We start from the raw sequence: 22,519 nt of genomic DNA on the forward strand, positions 1-22,519 counted from the left end.
AAGGACACTGTACTGTTCTCAGAGTTTTTTTCATTATTACTGTATCATGGAACAGAGTTGAGTTTAATAGGAACGCAGACATCTAACAAACACTCTTGTGCTTCCACTTCCAAACATGGTTGGAGAACTGCATTGTATCTACCCTCGAGATCTATGGGATTAGCTTGAAGGCATCTAAAATACCATCACTCCCCTTGCACAAGCAATAACTCTGTCATCTTTAGGAACATTGCTGTTCCTTGGAGAAATTGCAAAATTATCAAGCAGACACTGGACTCTGTGGCACTCAAACCTACCAATCCCTCTGAATGATTTTCTGTTTAAGGCTCCTGTTGAAGTCTTATAACAGCTGATGATCTCTGCACTAAGCTTTTAATAAGAGGTTTATCACTGATTTACTTTAATTAGTTACATTAGCTTATTGTATGTTGACATTCTATTGTAATTTCGAAGATATTTCAGCTATAATTTATAGAAATTTTGTACCACAGTAATTTTGAAAGCTCAATGCTGGCCAGAATTTTTTGATTCATTTTCAGCGCTGACAGCAATGCACTCATTCTAATTTCCTATTGTTTCTATAGTAACATCTAACCCAGGAACTCACACAGTATTTGTGCTCCACATTGAAAACCTATGTAACGGATTGAAAACCTATGTAATTGTTGATACATATATGTTGTTTTCTTAAAGGAGGTGTATATTTAGCAATTTTAGATTTTAGAGCACGTCTCAGAGCATAGTAAGAGTCAGAGATGGAGAGCTTTGTGGTTTCTTAGAAACATGGCAAGCTGCATGTTTCTCTTATAAACAAGAAAGAGTTAAAAAGAGAGGTTGGTGAGGAAATGACTGTTTAACGTTTAACAACATGATAATAGGAACTTGCCTCATGGATGTTTCACAACATTAAACGTAACTTTAAACCAAAACGTACAATAGTTATATTTCATACCATGACAAAGCTTTGACTTTTTATGGTGTTATTGCAGGATACACCCATATTTGATTTTTAACTTGGAATTCATTTGGAATTAATTTTAAACAAATTGCAAGACACTACTACTACTACTACTACTACTACTACTACTATAATAATTTTTACATTTTCTGTTTTTCACTATGAATACATATTGGATTCAAACTCTAGCAGTCAGTAGTATATTATATGATGTTATTTAAATACATTATAAGTAATAATCTTTAAAGTGATTGCTTTTTTTTTTCTACATCTAAATGAATATAATTAAAATTTCTTTGATCGAAGGTTCAGTAATGAGATTGTAAACATAAGTGGTGTTAGTAAAAAACAGAAAACATATTAATGAAGTAGTTGGTAGCTGTCTTGAAATATCATGTCTGTGACTGCCTGGGTGTAATGGGTAAAGATGTAAGATGGGTCAGAGAATGTCAATCGTACCCATGGGGGATGCTGTACTGGCCAGGGTCACACTCTCCTGCACACAGCCTTATTTGTGCAGTAGCTGCACTGACCTGAGCTGGAGGAAGCACAGAAGCAACAGCATTGCGATACGAGGCAGAAGAAATAGGAACAGCATTGTGCTTGCTTCAGCATCTGTGAAACAAAGCCACTGTAACGACTTCTCCAAAACTAAGTGACAGAACTCTCAGCGAAACAGGTACAATATGGATGTACGTTTGAATTGCATGGTTTTGGTGTTGATATTGCGAAATGTCTGAGAAAAGGACAAAAGTTCAGATCGAATGTGAATTGAGCCTGAATATTCAACACTGATTAGCCTGAGGATGATATACATATTAATATGTGTGTGTGATTGCTGTCCTGTGGGGGTTTTGTGTGTGTTTTTTTTTTTTTTTTTTTTTTGCGATCACATTGACGTGGAAAATGGGGCGATAATAACATTTAGCATCTTTGGCTCAAAGGGGTAATTAGCTCATTTAGGCAGCTGACTGTGTTAATTGCACAAAAGGAACAAACCATAAACAAGTTCTGTTTTGCCCTAATCCATTCAATTAATCTTACTCCCTGCATATCGTAAGACTTCAAGGGAAACAAGTGCACTCTGGAGTGCCCTTGCTCCACTTTACCCTGCCCTTTTGGATCAAGTTCATGAAAGTGTGAATGAATGATTAGTTTAGGTGTTTTTAAATATTAATTATCAGGGTGTGAGAGTGGAGCAACAGAAAAGCTTTCATCCTTTGACAATGCCACAGACATTTGTGGCCTGGAGCCCAAGAGAGCAAGTTTACCATGTTTACCATGTGAAGGGATGACATTACTCTCTCCCCTGTCAATGACAGTAACACTTGCCAATTACAGACATGTATTTATGAGCTCATGTATGTAGAAGATAGCAGATAGCGCGTTCCTCTGAGTGTGTTATGCTGCCCTGTAATGTACCGTGAGCATATGGCTGGCTGATTTCACATGTCTCAGAGGAAAAAACCTCCCATATTAGTCTTCACCCTGCCTGGTTGGTAGCTGCCATATGATAGAGGAGAACTGGCTGGTGGGTGGGAATTGGCAGGTGATCAAACTGGGTGGAAAAATTGTGTCGTGGTGGGTTGGGGGGTGGTCTGGGAGGCTTACATAAAAGGCTTACATAAGGCTAAAAAATAGTTCTGTGCCATGTCTGTGTCTCAGTCCTGAGCTGGAAAGGCTGATACAGGAAACAGCAAAGCAGAATTGAACCATGATTCAAAAGACTGATGAGACTGTCTTCCACAATTTGTTATTTGTCCATTGGCTGTGCAGAAATCTGCTCAATGCCAGTGAGAGTGAGATAGGCAGTGAGTGAGGCAGGCAGAAAGGGTCAGCCAGTGAAATGACTCGTGCTCATGAATGCAATCCACTTTTACAATAACAGTGAAAGCTTTTCACAGCACGGAGAATAGGGTGCTGCTCCCAATTTTTCTTCTCTCTCCTTTGTTCTCTTTGATGCCGCAGTGAAAAGAGGACCTCGTTTCAAAGCGGGTCAAAAACAAAGTTAAAGATCGGGAAGTGGGGGTGGGAAATGTCACCTGGGCCTTGACACAATGGCACATTTCTCTGTACTTCTTTCCTCTTTGTAAACATATCTAACAGGCAGTGTTGTGTGACTCTTCCTCCTTTCTGTCTTCTTTCAAGCCTTCTCATTCCTTCAAACCTTCACTGTTTATTCCCTTTTTCTCTATCTCTCTCAGTTCTTTAAGACAGAGCCCAGCATGTCGACTGAGGTGATCCAGTCCAGTGGAAGCAGAAAGGAGCAGAGATCAGAGTTCCACATGTCCTCTTCCAGCAGTTCTTATTCCATCGGTTCCACACATCTGCACAAGGTCACTCACACCTCCAAGGTGCTTGAGGGTAAGACGTAAATATAGGAGATTCAGTGTTATAATCGTGTCACTTACCATCAGGTCAAAGTCAAGTCTCAAGTCATAAAGCATTGGAGATCAGGATAAGTCTAAATTTCATCCTCAGACCCCAGTCCAAAGTCCCTAAGATGACATTTAAGTGAAGTCCTTATTAAGGTGCTGGGCGAGTGTGGAGGGAGGAGACATAGGGGCTCTGACTACCTTAAATGAATTCCGGTAGGTTGTAGTCATGTTCTCCAGGCTTCCAGGTTTTATCCTGAGCTTGGGCTACTGTTTGCATGGATGTGGATGTAGATGTCATTTCAGTGTCTGTGTGGTGATTCTAAATGGCCTCTAGGTTTGAATGAGTATGTGAATGTGTGTGCATGGTACACTACAATGGACTTGTGTCCCATCCAAGGTGCATTCCCACCTTGTGGCCAATATTTTCAGGATATGCTCAGGATTCGACATGATCCTGACCAGGATAAAGTGCTTACTGAAGATGATTGAAAGTAGTCATGTGGTTTGAATAAAATTATGTTAATTTGTGGGGGGATGGGGAGGGCATTATTTATGTGGCCTGCTTATATATCAGAACATACGACATCTTGTATAAATTTTTAATTCAATGTCCAGGCATTAAATTGTTTGACTTTGTGGTTGCAGACAAAACTCACACAGTGAAAGAATTCTTTGGACATGAGTAGATTGGCTGTCTTAGAGTGTAATATGGTGGGCACGGTGGCTTAGAGGTTAGCATGTTTGCCTCGCATCTCCAGAGTTGGGGGTTCAAATCCTGCCCTATGTGCAGGTAGCTTGCAAGCTCTCCCTGTGTTTCAAGGTTTCCTCTGGGTACTCTGTTTTCCTCCCCCAGTCCAAAGACATGCGTTGCAGGCTGACTGGCATTTCCAAATTGCCCATAATATGTGAATGTGTGTGTAATTATGCCATGCCTTGTGCCCCAAGTTCCCTGGGATAGGCTCCAGGCTCCCCCACATACCTTCTGTACGATAACTGGTACAGAAAATGGATGGATGGATAGAATATAATACGTGGCATGCTCACCGGAGGCCAATTTAGCACTATAGCGACCAAAGACAGCTGATGAAAAGTTCTATCATCAGGAAATGTTTAATTCAAAGTGTGAGTGCTGGTATAATGCTCATCTAAAAGCCATTACTAGGAGGATGGCATTGTAATGACACGATATTACAGAACAGCTACGAATACGAAGTAAATACATGAATTAATATAATGTTACCAGCCTACAGGCTTGGTCCTTCCTACAATGAGTTGCAAAGCCACCATGACCGATAATGGACAGAAAACAATCTTTAGTTCCTGAAGCTTGCTGTCGTCATTCCATGTTGTTCCTTGCCATATTTTTTGTTTACCTTGCCACAATGGACTCCAATCTCCTTCACATTTTAAAATGTTCTCCACTGTTATCATTTAACCAAGGGCTTGTTTCTGTTTTTACATGAGCCCAGATCATGCTGACTGATGATATGAATAGAATGTAATAATTGGATTTAAAAAAAAAAAAAAAAAAAATTACATAAATGATTTGTAAATAGGGGCGCACGGTGGCCTAGTGGTTAGCACATTCACCTCACACCTCCAGGGTTGGGGGTTCGATGGCCCTGTGTGTGCGGAGTTTGCATGTTCTCCCCGTGCTGCGGGGGTTTCCTCTGGGTATTCCGGTTTCCTCCCCCAGTCCAGAGACATGCATGGTAGGCTGATTGGCATGTCTAAAGTGTCTGTAGTGTATGAATGGGTGTGTGAGTGTGTATGTGATTGTGCCCTGCGATGGACTGGCACCCTGTCCAGGGTGTACCCTACCTTGTGCCCGATGCTCCCTGGGATAGGCTCCAGGTTTCCCCACAACCCTGGAGAAGGAGTAAGTGGTAGAAGATGGATGGATGGATGGATTTGTAAATACATTTATATTTTATTGGGATCATCTTGTCCATTATGACAAGTAATAATCTTAAAAGACTGCTAAAATCCCACAGTGTAAAACCACCTTAAACCGTCTTAAGTCATAAATATGTGAGTCCAGATATTTTTACAAGCCCAAAGAATCATTACTTTAGCAGGACTTACATTACTTTGAGAGCTTAAATAATACATCTCTATGGAGACCACCACACTAATGCTTAAAATATTTCACTTTCACTGAGGCTCTGTATACAGTATAAAATCACAAATGGCAACCTGTCAAACTTTACATTATGAGTAGATATTTGCAAAAAATACAGCTCAGTCATGGATTAGAAGACTCATTATGGTGAAGCCAGAAACAAGCAGCAGAACATCAAACTTTCTATGATGGCTATGGTTTTAGAAAGCTTTCATTTTTGTAGAACCAAACACTAGCTGTCAGTGGCAGAGACTCCAGACTTGGGCTACATCAGTGAATGATGTTATGTTGATTTTTCAGATTAATTTGATATTCTTCATTAGCTATTTTTCACATCAAACATGGCAGATGTTCAGCAAGCTCTGCTTTGCCTAAGTCTGCAATGATTAATTGAATGGGATAATTATAATGAGAATGAACAGGCAGCTATGGATTTTTTTCTTATTGTATAAATCTGCAATTATTACAAATGTAAATTACAACGGCTTATATCTGTGTGGATAAAGATGGTTGAGTATTGAATTAATGGTTATTTCTATATGTTGAGATGTTCTATATGGTATGTCTATATTTAATGCCTGTATGTATGTATACTGTACTGTGTAAGTTTGTGGTATGTGAAACTCCCATTTTTGTCTCACAGAGCAGTCAGCAGTGCGGCGTAAGACCTCGGCTGTGATGGAGTCATTCAGTCAGGTGCAGAAGAGCTCTGAAATCCCTCCAGGAGAGAGTATTCCTGAGTTTGAGGAGAGACCTTGCCCTGTTATAGCTCAAGAAGGTGAGATGTCCTCACAGCTCACATCACTGGCAGAATATTGCTTCAGTATGAATGATTATATAATCCACTTTTATTATCTCCATTGTAAAGTACAATTATTAATCATATTATCAGTTATTCTGCAAGCTCTATAATCACAACATTGAGTGAATAAACAGTTTAAATCTCTGGATGGAGGAAAGCACAACTCATTAACTGTTTGTTAAAGGAGTCAAAATTTCCCATTCTTACTTCAAGTCACAAGGTGATGTCTTAGCATCCATGCACTTCAGTGAGTTTAATTTCTATGTGAATTTCTAAATTCATAACAAATCTAAACTTGAATAGATGTGGCAGCTAATAACCATCAATCACAAACTTTAGGTTTAATAATCACAAATAACGTCAAAATATTAACACCATAATTTTTTAAAATTAACTCTATTTATTAGCATGTATTTTATTTATTTTGTTTTTATTTGCGATCTGTGAATAGCAAAAGAAAAATTTGGAGAAAAAAAGAAAAAGAAAATGTTTGTGTTTATCTTCTAAATACTAGTTAAATACCAGTAATTTTTTTCTTTTTTATTTTAATAGTATTACATGCACTGATAATAAGAAGCAGTTAAATGATTTTTTTAATATTGTAGTTTTAAAATCCCTATTTAATGTGTTTAAGGGAGGGAACATTAAAATAAATACTAAAACAGAAAACAAATTAAATGAAAAGGGGGGGGGGGGGGGGGGATAATAACACAGAATCTGTAGTGTCCGACACAGTGTATTGTCTACTTTTAACAGCTGTTATATTATAAATAGGCAATTACACATATTTTAAATGGACATTTACTCTAAATAAAATCCACAGTAATAGGATTATAGTTGGCTGTTGCTAAAATTTTAACTCCTAAGTCAATGTGCTCCAGCATGTATACAAGAAATCTTCGGTACTGAAGAAACCATTTCTGCCTGTCAAAAATGCTCTGTTTGTAATGCAGGTAGTAAAAAGTCTTTTGGACAGACCTAGAAAAGGTGCTTCTGAATTATACATTGTTAAGTCCATCAGAACACAGTGATGTTCATCATGATATGGAGTAAAAGCACACAGAAGTGCTGTGCTGCGAATACCAAAGACACAGGCCTGAGTTACAGTTTTTAAGTTTTTTGCCAAATCAACCATTCCGTCATTTTAGGCTTTAAACATAGTCCTTTGTATGACAGAACAGCATTTCCACTCGACTTTTCATTAATAAGCTGTCATAATATCCTTTTACAGAGGATAATGCTGTCTTCAAAGCAAAAGTGTCTGGCAAACCCACTCCTAATGTGACCTGGGCCAGAGAAAGTGGCAAGCAGCTGACTGAGGGTGCCAAGACTTTCTATGATGACATCAATAAGTATTATGTATTAAAGGTGAGGTAACAGTCAACTCTATTTATATCAGTTCCCTGAATCTGTTCTATGGATGCACAGAGGAAAATGATTGGATCAGGGTTTATAAAATGTAGAAACCATGGCAGTGTTAAGGATATGCAGGAATTAGTCTCGGACTATGATTCCCAGCAGCCACTGCTACGTCACATGTCTGGTTACACCTGATTCACGTTTTGGGTAATTAAGACAGGTATTTAAGTCACAGTTTGTACAGCACTCATGGTCTTGCGTTGTTTGTCTCTTTGTGGTTATGTTCACAATATAGAAGTACTCAGCTTGTTAGAGTGGTGAGCTACAGAGCAAGTTCTTGCTAATGTCAGCATTTTAGCAGTTAGCTTTTGCCCACACGGCCATTCAGCCATACATGTTACAGTACTAGACATAAGCTCAATTTGACTCAAAGGATTTATGAGGATGAAGAGCCACTTCTGCCTTGTCGTTTATTTGAAACAAGTTCTCATCAATTTTCAGCTGAAGCTATTACTATTCGCATCATTAGCAAAACTACATAATTATCTAACATTACACACATTTCAAGGTGGTTAATCTGAAGCATCTCCTTACCTGGCTCTTTGTATCTCTGCCACATGGTCATAGTTCTTGTTTTATGTTTTGTTTGTTTCATTAAACTTTAATCTGCCCTTGCATCTGACTCACCTACCATTACATGAAAGGCAGTGGCATTTACGTCAGTGATATTTAAGTATTCTGAAGGAGTGAAAGATGCACTTCATCATGTAACGTATAATGATGCGGTGATAAAGTTCTTTATAGCCAGAATGTCAGCATGTCCCTGACAAAATCATAGCAGACCAAAGAAATATGGTTTATTCATATAGTGTGATGTCATTGATCGCATCTAAGACAATTAATCAAGTTGAAAAATGACTGAGACATGAATAAGACAAGACTCTCAAATGCAGTGAAAAATATTCTGTATTTGGGTTGAGATATACTGTATATTGTTCTTCAATCTCTAAGGAGCATCTTAGACTAAACAAAATTTCTCCCATGGGACAATGTGAGGAACCCTGAAATGCCTCTATTTGGAGCTCTTTTGTATTTAGTGTTCAGGAATTATAATGAAGAGTAAGGAATTGTTCAAACGACATGTGGAAATCCCGTATGAACCAGATACCTTAGCGAGATAGCCAGCTACTAATTCACAGATCTGACAATATACCACAGTCCTGTTGCATTCTTTTCTATAACAGCAGCTCTGACATTAGTTCAGTCTGAAAGGCAAATCACAGGTTTATATTAATGCACATGTTGTAAAAGGTTATTGTTTCTATAGTTACAACGTACACAAGGACTTGTATGGTGAATGTTCCACATGTTTCAAGTGTTTCTATGAGGACATTTATTTATTTATTTATTTTTGGAAGGAGGCTCCAGTGTAACTTTTTGGCATGGGAAAGTTTTCAGGACAGGTTAGCTTTCTGGTTTCTTGTTTTCTGGTACAGATATTAAGCAAGGCTTAAAGAGTGTTCTTTAATAAATAAATAAAAATCTTAACTGTTGGGAGATTGCAGATTGCAAAGGAATAAACCAATAAGGTATATATATATAAATATATATAAATATATATATATATATATATATATATATATATATATATATATATATATATATATATATATTAAATTAATGACCTTCAAAGTGTTAACAGCAACCGGTGTCCATTAGAGTGCATCACACCATCCTGCCATTGATTAATTTCCTATTTATTTTCCATCATGTTTTATTCCGTTCTTACTAAATATTGAACAATTTGGTGCTACACAGTTTAACACAGCACTCCATTTCCAATTAGCATAACATTCTCCTCTATAGGCAGCTACTTGTTTTACAAACTACATGTACGCATTTTTCCAAACTACATGTGGGAGTACAATATCTGCTTTAATTACCAAAAACAAATGCAAATTCTTGCAGTTCTCAATGGTTGGAACTGAAACCTTCTCAAATTGACTGCCCTTATAGAAAAGTTCCATGAACTTATAATATTCAACTGATTTACATGTGAAATTTACACATGATATTTAGAAATGATGTTACTTTTCACACATTTTTCGCATGTGATGTTTGCACATGATTCTTTTTTTTTTTTTTTAACCACATTTGTTTTACATGAATAATTATTTAAATAAATCACATACTGTTCACATGATTTTGCATGTGTTTACTTTACTTCACATGCGCAATTTCAGGGGATAACATGCTGAAAAGCATTTTATTCACATAATCCCATGTGGAGAAACCTATGATCACATGTGAAATGTATGTGGTTTTTCAGTACTTGTGAGCCCGTGTCATTCGTTTTGTACTCATAGTCTAAATGCCTAAACAATACTCCCATTTCTCAAGAAAGCATGGTTAATAAACATTTAAAGAAAGTTAATGAGTAGATTTTGTTTTGTGTGCTATTTCCAGTCTTGTGCTTTAAGAGAAACTTAATTTACCATTAGGAAGTAATTAAGATGTACATGCTGATATATTCATTGTCTTCCACCATCTGTTTTATGACTGAGAAAGCTCCAATAGTGCAGAATTAATCCATAGATGCCAAGCTGCTCCCTGTTGGCTATGAGGAGTACTGCAGCTTTTAACCCTGTTCATGGTGTACTTCTCTTTTGAAAGGAAATGCCTTTCACACATACTTTTTTCCCCCTAATTTTATTTTATTATATGCATTCATTAGATTAAAAATCTAACTCTGGAGGATGCTGATGTGTACAAGTGCATGGCATCTAATGACCATGGGGATGTCATTTACTCCACCTCGCTCGTTGTTACTGAAAGTAAGTTTGTGATTCAGATACAGCAAGAATTACAAGAAGAACAGGATTTTACATTATTCACTTCCTTGTTTTTTCTGTCTTGTTTTCTCTTTAGATCCTGCACTGGACTTTAAGAAAAAGTTGAAGAAACGGTACAATACACGTATATGGATTTGCCAGATTTACATTTTGTCATGTTTCAGATTTGCATAGACTAATATCCAATCCAGGGAAAAACCCCAAACTGCTTGCATAGTTTAAACTAAGATCTATTCCCTAACCCTACCCCTGACTCAAACCACTACTCTAGCCATATTCTGTCTGTTACAGTTTTACCAGACATGCAAGAGCAGCATTATTAATAAAGACGCACATGTGTTACCTTTTACCATCTGTTTTACTGAATATACATTCTGGCAAATTCCTACCAAGTGGAATACGCTGTACAGTATGTTTTGCCTGTCAGTTTGTAAGCAGTAATTTTATTATGCAGGAGTGTAGAGAAGCGAAAGAAGAAGCCTCCAACTGAAGAGGAGATGCTGAAGATTCTGGCTGGAGCTGATAAGAAGGACTATGAGCGCATCTGTGCTGAGTATGGCTTCACTGACTTCAGAGGCATCCTCAAAAAACTCAAAGAGATGAAGAAAAAAGAGGATGTGGAAGTGGGTATCAAGTGAAAAAGAAATAGCAGAACTAGTCCTAAATGCAGTTCATTTTAGATAGCTTTCCTTTAAACGCTTAAACTCCAGGATCTGTTGATGATCCAGTATTACATTCTTTACTTTCATAACCACATACAGTACTTTCCTGTTAGTTTCACTGTAGTTACTGAATAATCACTATTCTTAGGTACTAAATATCATGTATCCCTAAACAAGGAATCTTAAACTAGTATAAATGATCTATGTAGTTCTACTAGTATAGCTTTGCTTGTATTTTCTCATTTATAAGTCACTTTGGATAAAAGCATCTGCTAAATGAATAAATGTAAATGTAAATGTAATCTACAGTGGTGCTTGAAAGTTTTATGAACCCTTTAGACTTTTCTATATATCTGCATAAATATGACATAAAAAGAACCAAATTAAACAAAAGAGACACAAATATTATTGTGTTATTTATTTATTGTTTAATTGGGTTCTCTTTATCTACTTTTAGGACTTTTAGGGTTCACAAACTTTCAAGCCCCACTATATAAATTTTTAAATATATTTTTAATGCACAAAAAATACTAAGAATGGCCCTGAAACATCTATATACTTTTATCTCATTTAATAAAGCCAGGATCTATGAATATATATGTACTGTATGTACTATTTACAAAAAGTCTGTGTCCTGCTGATGTTTTGAATTTTGAAGAGCATAATATCACCAATTTTCTGATAGCTGTTAGCGAACAGTGTGTAAACTAGCTCATTTTTGTCACAGGCCAACTCATGTGGGAATTCTTTATCACATTGTCATATTCTTAGTGATTAATTTATTTATCAGTAGCCAAACCTGTCCAAATCCACTCCAACAATCTGTAACAAAACTATGTTTTTGAGTTCAAACTAGCTCAGCACTGAGGTTCTTTGGGTAAAAGTCACCAGGTACCATAACATCCTCTAACAACAGATTAGAGTGGTCCAAAGCTGTTAATCCTATCTTGTGAAAAATTCCACTTACAAGTATCTTAAGATGAACAACAAGTTTATATGTGCAAGTGTTTTGTTTTGTTTTTGAAGTTCTGCTGTATCATTATGCTGCTTTACTTATCACATTAGTTATGTTTGGACACACTGATCACTGTCTGTTATCAGATGGTTAAAGTACTGAAGCCGTTGGAGGACGTAACAGCGAAGATAGACTCCAGTGTAGTGTTTGACACAATTTTGGAGTTGAAAGATCCAAATATGAAGATGCTTTGGTTTCAGGTAAACCTACTTCTGATTTTCTCTCTCTCTCTCTCTCTCTCTCTCTCTCTCTCTCTCTCTCTCTCTCTCTCTCTATATATATATATATATATATATATATATATATATATATATATATATATATATATATATAAACACAAATGTCAATTTTTCTCCTCTAATTACAAAGCATACATGGAATAAATTGAAAATTTATAATCTCCACTTGTTTCTATGAGCTACAATTGAGGAAAAAAAATATCTATAAATTTACCACAGTCATATTTTTTTATGGGTGCTAACTGCAATTTCAAAGAATTAATGTAGTCTGTCTGGACTTATACATAACCATTTGTTATTCAGGGCAACGAGTTGCTGCGGATTCAGTACTCTCTTGGGAAGTATGAAGTTAAACAGATGGGTACTAAACACATGCTGTGCATCACCAGTGTGTGTATGGCAGACTCTGGCACATACACTCTAAAGGTTGGAGAAAAGATTCTGTCTGCTAAGCTCACTGTCATAGGCAAGTGTGCTCACTTCATCTTGTCTGCATTTGTTACCTTTCAAGTTACTATACAAGTGCAGTGCTTGTATAATCTATACACATATTCAAGCTTCTTCAACTTATTCACTTTCTCTAACACATACAAAAAGTTCAAAATACAGTGTACAGCCTGAAAACACTGAATTTCAACAAGATGTCAGTGTCTGATCACCCTTTCTTTCCATCTCACTATCCACCAATGGTAGATGAACCGCTGAAGTTCCTCACAGATCTGCAGCCCTTGCGAGTGATGGAGAGACAGGCTGCTGTGTTTGAGTTGCGGCTCTCTAAGAAGACTGACAGCCCTCTGGTATGGCAGTATAAAGGGAAGGAGCTAAAACGAGATGAGAAGTTTGATGTACGTGTGTCTGATGATGGCCTCACATACACTTTAAAGATCAAGGATGTGCGTCCAAGTGATACTGGAGACTATACCATCAGTATCGGAGATTTGAAGACTATAGCCTCTCTGTTTATTGAACGTAAGAGACTTAAAATACTTTTCAACTGAATATATACTTTTAAAAAAATTATATTACATATTTATCATATTCATGACATATGAACATTGTAATAAGTAATTAAAGCCTATGAAGATGCAATGGAACTAAAAACATTTCATCTTTGTGAATTTGCCATGATAGCCATGAGCCTTGTATTCAGTAAATATTTAACATCATAAGTATAATCAGAAAACTGTAACTGAAGTTCTGTCAGTCTTTCTTGAGAGTCTGTGATCGGTTCTTTCTTTTGATCAGGAATCCCCATCAAGTTTGTGAGCCATCTAAAGAATGTACGTGTGAAGGAGAAGGGCAAGGCCAGGATGGAGGCTGAGATGAGCTCGAAGGATGTTCATGTGAGGTGGTTAAAGGATGGAAAAGACATCACTAACAACCAACGATACATCTTCACAAGGGAAGGCAAAAGAGCTGAGCTTATCCTTGAAGACTGCGAGCAGACAGACAGTGGAGAATACACCATATTGTGCACACAGGATAATGACTCCCACGAGTATGTCAGCTCCTCAAACCTCACTGTGGATGGTAAGCAGCAATGCCTAATGGGGTTATACTGTATGTTGTGCAAATGTCTGTCTCTATATGCTGCATATACATACAGTGAATAATGTTGGCCTGGAGGTAGGTCTGCATAGGTGAGTTGGTAGGTAGATGAATGGACAGACAGATGGAAGGGTTAATTAAAAGGTCCTTGAATTAAAAGGTCCTTTAATGAATTTATGAAAGAAAGATGGACAGTTCAAGGAATGAATGAATGAATGGATGGATGGATGGGCCAATTAAAGGATGGGTGGATCCTATTAAACTTATTAGTGCAAGCTAATATAAGCAGGATAGATGGATGGATTAGCTCACTAATAGATGGATGGATGGATGGTTGGATATGGGATGGATAGGTTGGTTCATGACTAAAAAGATGGATGGATAGGTTTATAAATAGATGGATCAGTTAATAGATGGATGGACAGATGAAAAGGTGAATGTATGACCCAATGGCTTGATACATGGATTGGTGATTAATAATAATAATAATAATAATAATAATAATAATAATAATAATAATGAATACATAAACAAATAAATAAATAAATGGATAAATGCCTTGATCAATGGATTGATGGCTCTTGATAGTCTTGTGGATGGATAGATGGATGGGCCAGTGAATGAATGAATGGTCGGATAGATAGATGAATGGATGGATGGATGGATAGATGGATGGATGGATGAATGGCTTGATCCAGATAGACTTATTGCCACATTGGTTATAAAAATTTAAAAAATACACCTTGACATTTTGCACAGATCTCTTAATAATGTGATTATTAAAATTTGCAGAGAGATTTGCCACTGTGAAAAGTGAAATGTCAGATGTTCAGTGTCCCACTGGCTCAGCTGCTGAACTGTGTGTGGTTTTGGATGATGAGAAAGTAGACGGTGTTTGGCTAAAAGATGGAAAAGAGGTATTAGACCTTTATTAATCTAATCACACAGTATGCATTACTAAACGAGTATGGGTGTCAGTGTATGTGTCTTTACTTGCAGGTTACAGATCTGAGTGGGCTGCAGGTGATAAAGCAGGGGGCAGTTCATAAGCTGGTGTTCATTAATGTGCAGGATGAACACGGGGGCAAATATTCTTTCAGTGCCAAAGGAGCTGAGAGTGAAGCAGTTCTCCGTATAGCAGGTGATACAAATTCTAGGAAAATTCTGACATTCAGATGCCACCATACATATAATTGATGGGCTTTCTGCTCACCTCGTCTGTGAATGTGTTTTGGTACTTTTGGACTCAAAAGTGCAGCGTTACTAGTTTATTGGTTTGTTAAGAAAGAGAATCTTCAGAAAAGGCGCAGTATGGTGTCCCAAAAGGTTCTATAAAAGGCATTCTATTTTCCTCCCTTCATTTCTAAACCCTTGAATATGTAATTGGCATCCATAATTTTGGCTTTCACATTATTCTTATTCCTGTGATTATTATTATTATGTAAACCATCATGCTTGCAACTTTATTTTTGTTTGGTTTTACAGTGTTGTTATTTTTTATCTATTACGGGCTCTGATGGATGTCACATCAATTACAGCCCAGCTCAACTTCCAATTTACTATGTGATCCTTACCATTTCTTTATCAATAAAATCAATGTAGTGCTATATTGCATGTGAATCTGAGCTGAGTAAAATTGTCCCTGTAGATCCTCCTGTTATTGATCCCACAACACTGGAAATGCTATCCAGCCAGCCGGTGACAGTGAAAGCTGGTGAGGCAGCCACCATCAGGATCCCTTTCAAGGGCAAACCTGCTCCAAAGGTGACATGGTATAGGGATGGGATGGAGCTGGTGGAGGACAGCCGGACGATGGTCGAACGCAATGGAGCCTCCAGCACTCTGATACTCAGTAAATGTGTTAGAGAAGATAGTGGCACTGTCATGCTTAAACTTAAAAGTGACTGCGGCTCAGCTAGTGCCACCGTGCAGCTCTGTGTAATTGGTGAGAACATGGCTAAAATACCTGCATTATAAGCCCAGTATAACAATGCTCTGTTAGGATATTTAATTAAAATTTTGTATATACATACATATTGTATTTCCATTCTTGGAAATCACTCATTAGTTTTCTTAGACACTACAAATTTGCATGTACATTTGAACATGCACAATGACAAGTCATTGGAGTGTTTCAAGTCAACAAATTCAGTAAAATCTAGAGATGTCCTTCTCTTGCACTCTAGACCGTCCTAAACCCCCTCAGGGTAAAGTGGATTTTACGGAGTGTAGCGCCAAGTGCATAACCATGAAGTGGAAAGCATCACGAGATAATGGAGGACAGAAGGTGACCAGCTATATTATAGAGAGGCGCATGGCTGGAAAAAAGTCCTGGACCAAGGTTGGAGAGGTGGACGGAGACACCACCACCTTCTGTAATGACAAGGTTGAGGAAGGGAAGGCATATGAATACCGCATTAGAGCACTCAATCTCCAGGGTTTGAGTGACCCTTTAGAAACTGAGCAGGTCTATGCCGGAGAGCCTATTGGTGAGTGCTAATGGTATTAGTCAAATATTGCTGCATAATTACACATGTAGAATTTCTAAAACCAATTTACTGAAAACAATACCATGTACATATATAGTCAGATATCAATATAATAACTTGCTGTCTTGTTTAGAGCCTCCTGGTATGGCTCCTCAACCTCAGATTACTGATGTGACTAAAGATGAGGCCACAGTGATGTGGGTTCCTCCAGCACAAGATGGCGGTGCTCCTGTTCTGGGCTACATAGTGGAGAGGAGAAAAAAAGGAAGCAGCATGTGGGTGTCTGTCTGTAAGGAACTAATTCAAGGTAAAGGCAGTAGTGTTTTGAACCTCAGACTAAATAACCTTATCAAATTTATTCTTATATTTATACCAACTATGCTTAAAGTAGAATATGTTTTTGACATTTTCCAGATATTAAGGTTGTCTTGGTAGATAGTTTGGTCAGAATAACAGGTTTTACTTTGTGTCAGGCTTAGCTGTGAGATGTTTTACCTCAGGGATTCTTCTATTTCTGCCTTGCTGCATTTTGCTGTCTCTTCATTACCAGAGTATGGGAATATGCTGAGTATTCTGAAATCTGAAAGTTCATAGGCTATGAAATAAGTATAATCGCGTTAGTCATAATACTGAAAACTGACACTAATATCAATAATAGTGTAATAAGGATGTAAAATTGTGACGAAATTACAAAAGATAATACACCCAAATATACATATAAGATTGTTAGTGGAAGTAAAGCTCATAACCCATGTTGTTTTGTCTTGTCCCAGACTCAAAGTATGCAGTATGTGGTCTAGTAGAAGACATGGAGTATGAGTTCAGAGTGATTGCTGTTAACAGAGCTGGAGAGGGAATTCCCAGTGCAGCGTCAAACTCAGTACTGGCCAAAGATCCCACATGTGAGTCTTACTGTTCCCTTGGTGATATAGCAACAGTGATACAACTGTCTTCTAGTAACTCCACTATTTGTTCTCTTTTCTCTCCATCTTGTTGCCATTTTCCCCCTCTCTCAGGTGCCCCTGGTCTTGTTAGAAACCTTCACGTAGTAGACTCCTCCAACAGCACCATCTCATTGGCTTGGTGTCCCCCCGAGATAGGAGATGAGCCCTCTGGGTATATCCTAGAGGTTCATTCTGAACATGCAAAGGAATGGACCAAGTGCACCAAAATTCCCATTATCAGCACCTCGTACATTGTTGGTTGCCTGCAAGAGAAGATGAAGTACTTCTTCCGTATCAGAGCTGTTAATGAGGGTGGCATTGGAGAACCAACAGAACTGGAACAAGGAGTTCTGGCTATGCCACCACCAGGTAATATATTCACAGCAATATTTAAAGCCACACTTTTGGATGGTAATGAGGTTATATGGCATTTTCAAGGTTTTGAGTAAACTAGGTTATTGAATGTAATAGTAGTAAGTAATCTCAGATTACTACTCCGGTGAGTTAAATAAATCCAATGGGTTATATGAATTTATTTCAGTTAATGATCTTTTGTTTTGTTATAATCTTTTTTTTTTTTTCTTTTTTTTTTTGTGATGTAATCCTGTACAGAAGTGCCAAAGTTTGATCTCCAGGCTAAGGTGAAGAATCAGGTGGTGGTACGTGCTGGATGTGCACTGTGTATTCCTGTTTCCTTCAGTGTAAGTGTTTCTATTCTGATCATCCATGAACAACAGTTACCACTGTTTTAAATGCCAAAGTGTTTAATAATGTAGTGCCAGGTTTCAATAAAAGGGCATCTTAATCCAAGCATGAACTCCTCTCAGCACTGCTACATTAATTAAATGAAATGTTAAATCTTGGTTCAGTAAGTGTGGACTGTTAAGTAACCCAACACAATGCTTTGGAAATTGTCTCCTGTATTTTTAGGGCTCCCCTTCCCCCGAAGTGACCTGGCTTAAAGATGGCATTGTGGCCAATGGTCGAGAGGTCATCACTAAGGGGAAAACCTATTCTCAGTTCCTGATCAGCTCTTGCCAGCGTTCCGACTCTGGAACCTACCGCATCAACCTCCGCAATGACTGTGGGGAGGTCCACTACGACGTCACTGTCCATGTCACTGGTATTAGTGACATAGCCATACTGATCCCACTATCTTTTAGTTGCTATTTTTCCCACTCAGTATTGATGCATTATAATAGCCCATTTTTATTAGATAAATTTTGGATATTGTTTTTTGATTTTGCTGTGTCGTAGATGTCCCTCGTCCTCCTAAGAACCTGCGTCTGGTGGAGGAGGTCCAGGGCACCGTGACACTGCAGTGGGATCACACCCCTGATCTGGCTGATAATGAACACACTCATTACATCATCCTCAAGAGAGATACCAGCACTCCCACCTGGTTCACAGCTGCTGAGCGCATCTTCAGCAGCAAATACACAGTCACTGGTCTGTTTCCAAGACGCAAGTACTACTTCCGGGTCGTTGCTCGCAATCACATTGGAGAAAGTGACCCTCTGGACATGAAGGAGCCTTTTACAATTGAGAAGGAGCATGGTAAGACAGAAACAGAGTAAAGCAGTAGATATTGAAGGTCAGGACTTGGGGATTTGAGTCACACTAATCCATTAATTAACAGATCAGCTCTGACTATAAAGCTCAATTCTGACATCTTAATGTCAAGACAATGATTCTAACACGTAACTAAAAAAAAAAAAAACACCAGTTACTGTCACTGTCTATTATAAAAATTATGAAAATCAAATTTTCTTTGAAAACACTCTAAATTGTGCACTAACACTTGTCCCTTATGACACAAGCCACCATTTCAAAAGAATAATAGCTTTGTTTTATAAGATGGCCATTGATATAGAGGTAAAAGTTCAAAAGAGATGGTTGCATGTAAACATGTGGTGGCAGAATAACCGATACAGGGAACACCATATTTAACTTCATCTGTGACTAAAAATTAAAATTAGTAGGCTGAAGTAAGTTATTTAATGTACAGTGTACAAGTCGACACCTTTATACCAGTAGTGGTTTTTTTTTTTTCAGTGGGTTGTTTCACGATCTGGCCGTGACACTGAGGTTTAAAAAAAAATTCTCAGCAACACTGCTTGCACCAAGCATTAGCATGAAACTACCATGTACAGTGCCCTCCACTAATATTGGCACCCTTGGAAACTATGAGCAAAGAAGGCTGAGTGAAATTGTGTTTATTGTTTAACATTTTGATCTTTTGTTCAATAAATTCACAAAAATACTCTGCTCATATGCATATTGAACAATTAGGGGTGGTTGTCATGTTACAGCAAACCAGCCACTCCATTTCCCAGAAGGCACCACGAACTACAAACATGGCTGACAACTCCAACTCCCAGTGAAACACACAGAGACATTACCTTCTCCTGAGGACTAATCACACACACCTGTTCTCAATCACACCACACTACTTAAGAGACTCTCACACACAGCCATTGTAAAGTATTATGCTTAGTTGACTTGTCCCCCGCCGTTCCCCCGCCATTCCCCCGTTTTTTTGATTTTGTTATTCCCTCGACTGTGATTCTCTGCCTTGCCTAGTTTGGATTGTTTGCATGATCGTGTGACCCTTGCCGGTCTATGTTTATTGATTTTTGCCTAACCCTGTGGATCTGTCTTCTCATTAAACTGCCTTACCTGCAATTGCTTCCATCCCAGCCTCCGTTATGTGACATTTTTTTTTTTTAATTGTTCTTTGCCCATATTTACCAAGGGTGCCAATATTAGTGGAGGGCACTGTACATGATTAAGTACACATTAATAACTAGTGTGTGTGTGTGTAAACTATATATTTGTATATATGTATATATACATATATATATATATATATATATATATATATATATGTGTGTATATATATATATGTGTGTATATATATATATATGTGTGTGTATATATATATATATATATATGTATATATATATGTATATATATATATATATGTGTGTGTGTATGTATATATATATATATATATATATATATATATATATATATATATATATATATATATATTAGAACTTTTGATTTGTCTTGTTGTTAATCTAAACATACTTTGCAGAACACTTCAAGTTGCATAGGAGGCCATTGCCACGTGCACAGCATGAGGTCAAGCCTGCCTTCATTTTACCGCTGAAGAATCATGCTGTGCACCGTGGAAATGACTGCACCATGAGCTGTGCCTTCCTTGGCTCGCCCATGCCACATGTGTCCTGGTACAAGGGAGATGTGGCTATCTCAGACAGTCCTCGCTACTGGCAGAGTAGCACTAATGGGGTCTGTACCCTCACTATCCCCGTCTGCACGGCTCAAGACAGCGGAGAGTACATGCTGGTAGTGGAGAATAAGCTGGGGAAGGCCGAATGCAAGTGCAACCTGGTTGTCTTTGGTAAGTAGGGCATGTAAAATGAGAAAACAAACGTTTAAACTACATTACATTGGTGATGTTCCTTACTGTTTTGCATTGATTTACAGTGACCGACTTGACAAATATTTACCTCTGTACTTTAATCCTAATTAAAATATTCTTGTTGCTGCAGATAAAGATGATAATAGAGTGCTGGAACACCTGACTCAGGATTCTGGACAAGAAAAACACATTACTTAAGCAGAGTACAATGCCAACGAACTTATCTGCAATTCTCAGAGGTTCTCAGAGCATCACTAATTATCATCAAGTCACAAGTACTTTCTTCCAAAAAGCATCTTAGCTGAAATTTTAATTAGCAGACAAAATTAGTGTGAATGCTATGAAATTCTATTACACAATTCATCTGAATATCTTATCTATCATACTGAGAATAAAATACATCAAACACACAAGATACAAGATACAGTGGCCTTGTAGTTCGAGATGTAATCAGACAGAATCAGTTATCACTAAATTGCACCAGAAAGTTTTAAATGAGCAAACCGTTGTGTTTCAAACTTGGAGAGGCTGCGAGACAGGCTGCAGTTTCATTTAAATAACAGGAGCAAGCATGTCTTTGAACATAATAAAATCTCTGACACCAGTTTAAATTATAGTGCTGATGTTAAATGCATTCAAACTAAATTTGTGATTCTGAGTAATACTTTTCTCCCTGACTAATCGTCCCTCTAAATGCAATATGGTTTAAGCTGTGTCCTGAATGCGTCTTCTGAAAAGCCCCAATACAGTATGCCTTTTTATTACAAATAAATAAAATCTGCATTATGTCAGCAAATGCAATATGCCTTTCATGGTTTTGCTTTTTCCAAAACAATAATGACCTGTGTTAGAGATCATTAACTGAAAAATACTGTATTGGATTTGACCTTACTGCCTGCGATGGACAGGACAACATAACCTGTTAATCATGTAACAGTTCCATCAGGAGTGTAAGAGGGAAAACTCACATGATCCTCATTAATAAACAACTAACAAGGGTACAAGATGGTCATGTGGATAGTGGGTAAGCTCACTTTTAAAACCCTGAGGGAAAGTTAGTGAATATTCCCTCAGGCCTAAATCATTCCTGACTCATTTAGAAAGCTGTGGGCATGTTTGGACTTGAATTACAGAAGCTTGAAAAAAGACACCATGTATTTTGTCATGTACTGTATGATGGACAGATTCTGTAGAGGGAGGCAGCAGTGTTTACTGTAATCAAAGATGAGCACTATTTAAAGCAATACTATGTAATGGTCATAAGAGGGCAGCACCTTCTGTTTGTGAAGGTTCAGGAGCAGCAGGACAGTGTGTTGTGTTGACTGAGTCATTTCCATCCAGTATTCTGTAATGGTCATAAATGTTAAATCAGCAATATCTCAAATCATCATACTGTTCATACTAGATAGCTACCTGCGAGGCAGGAAAAAAAGTTATGTCATTTCTATTTTAATACTTTTCTGTTCTGTATATATTAACAGTATACAGTAGTTTAACCTAAAATGGAAATGAGAGACTAAAGTCTAAAATAAACAAACAAATAAATAAATAAAAACAATGAAATTAGAAAAATTAGTCTAGAAAAACAGTCTCGGTTTTATATTAATTATATGTAATGAATCTACACAAAATATCCCATAATACTGAAGTTGTGGGGAAAATCAATACAATTCTGGTGCAATCAGTTGCCATTAGAAATCTGT

General features: G+C 37.6%; 1 protein-coding gene across 1 annotated transcript; it reads left to right on the forward strand.

Annotated features, from left to right (window-relative positions):
• The first annotated feature begins 1,467 nt into the window (after positions 1 to 1,467).
• On the forward strand, positions 1,468 to 21,617 carry LOC108274473 (immunoglobulin superfamily member 22). Its single transcript, XM_017484663.3, has 23 exons — positions 1,468 to 1,637; positions 3,163 to 3,322; positions 6,102 to 6,236; positions 7,492 to 7,628; positions 10,354 to 10,453; positions 10,548 to 10,584; positions 10,926 to 11,094; positions 12,235 to 12,348; positions 12,691 to 12,853; positions 13,081 to 13,356; positions 13,633 to 13,917; positions 14,728 to 14,852; positions 14,935 to 15,076; positions 15,584 to 15,880; positions 16,122 to 16,424; positions 16,558 to 16,731; positions 17,198 to 17,326; positions 17,441 to 17,737; positions 17,981 to 18,069; positions 18,299 to 18,491; positions 18,626 to 18,925; positions 20,469 to 20,795; positions 20,947 to 21,617. Exons 2-23 carry the CDS (start codon positions 3,184 to 3,186, stop codon positions 21,012 to 21,014), a joined length of 3,999 nt encoding a protein of 1,332 aa, XP_017340152.1. The 5' UTR covers positions 1,468 to 1,637; positions 3,163 to 3,183; the 3' UTR covers positions 21,015 to 21,617.
• The last annotated feature ends 902 nt before the right edge of the window (positions 21,618 to 22,519 follow it).

This window comes from Ictalurus punctatus, chromosome 14, assembly GCF_001660625.3.
Source record: "Ictalurus punctatus breed USDA103 chromosome 14, Coco_2.0, whole genome shotgun sequence".
Classification (NCBI taxonomy): Eukaryota; Metazoa; Chordata; class Actinopteri; order Siluriformes; family Ictaluridae; genus Ictalurus; species Ictalurus punctatus.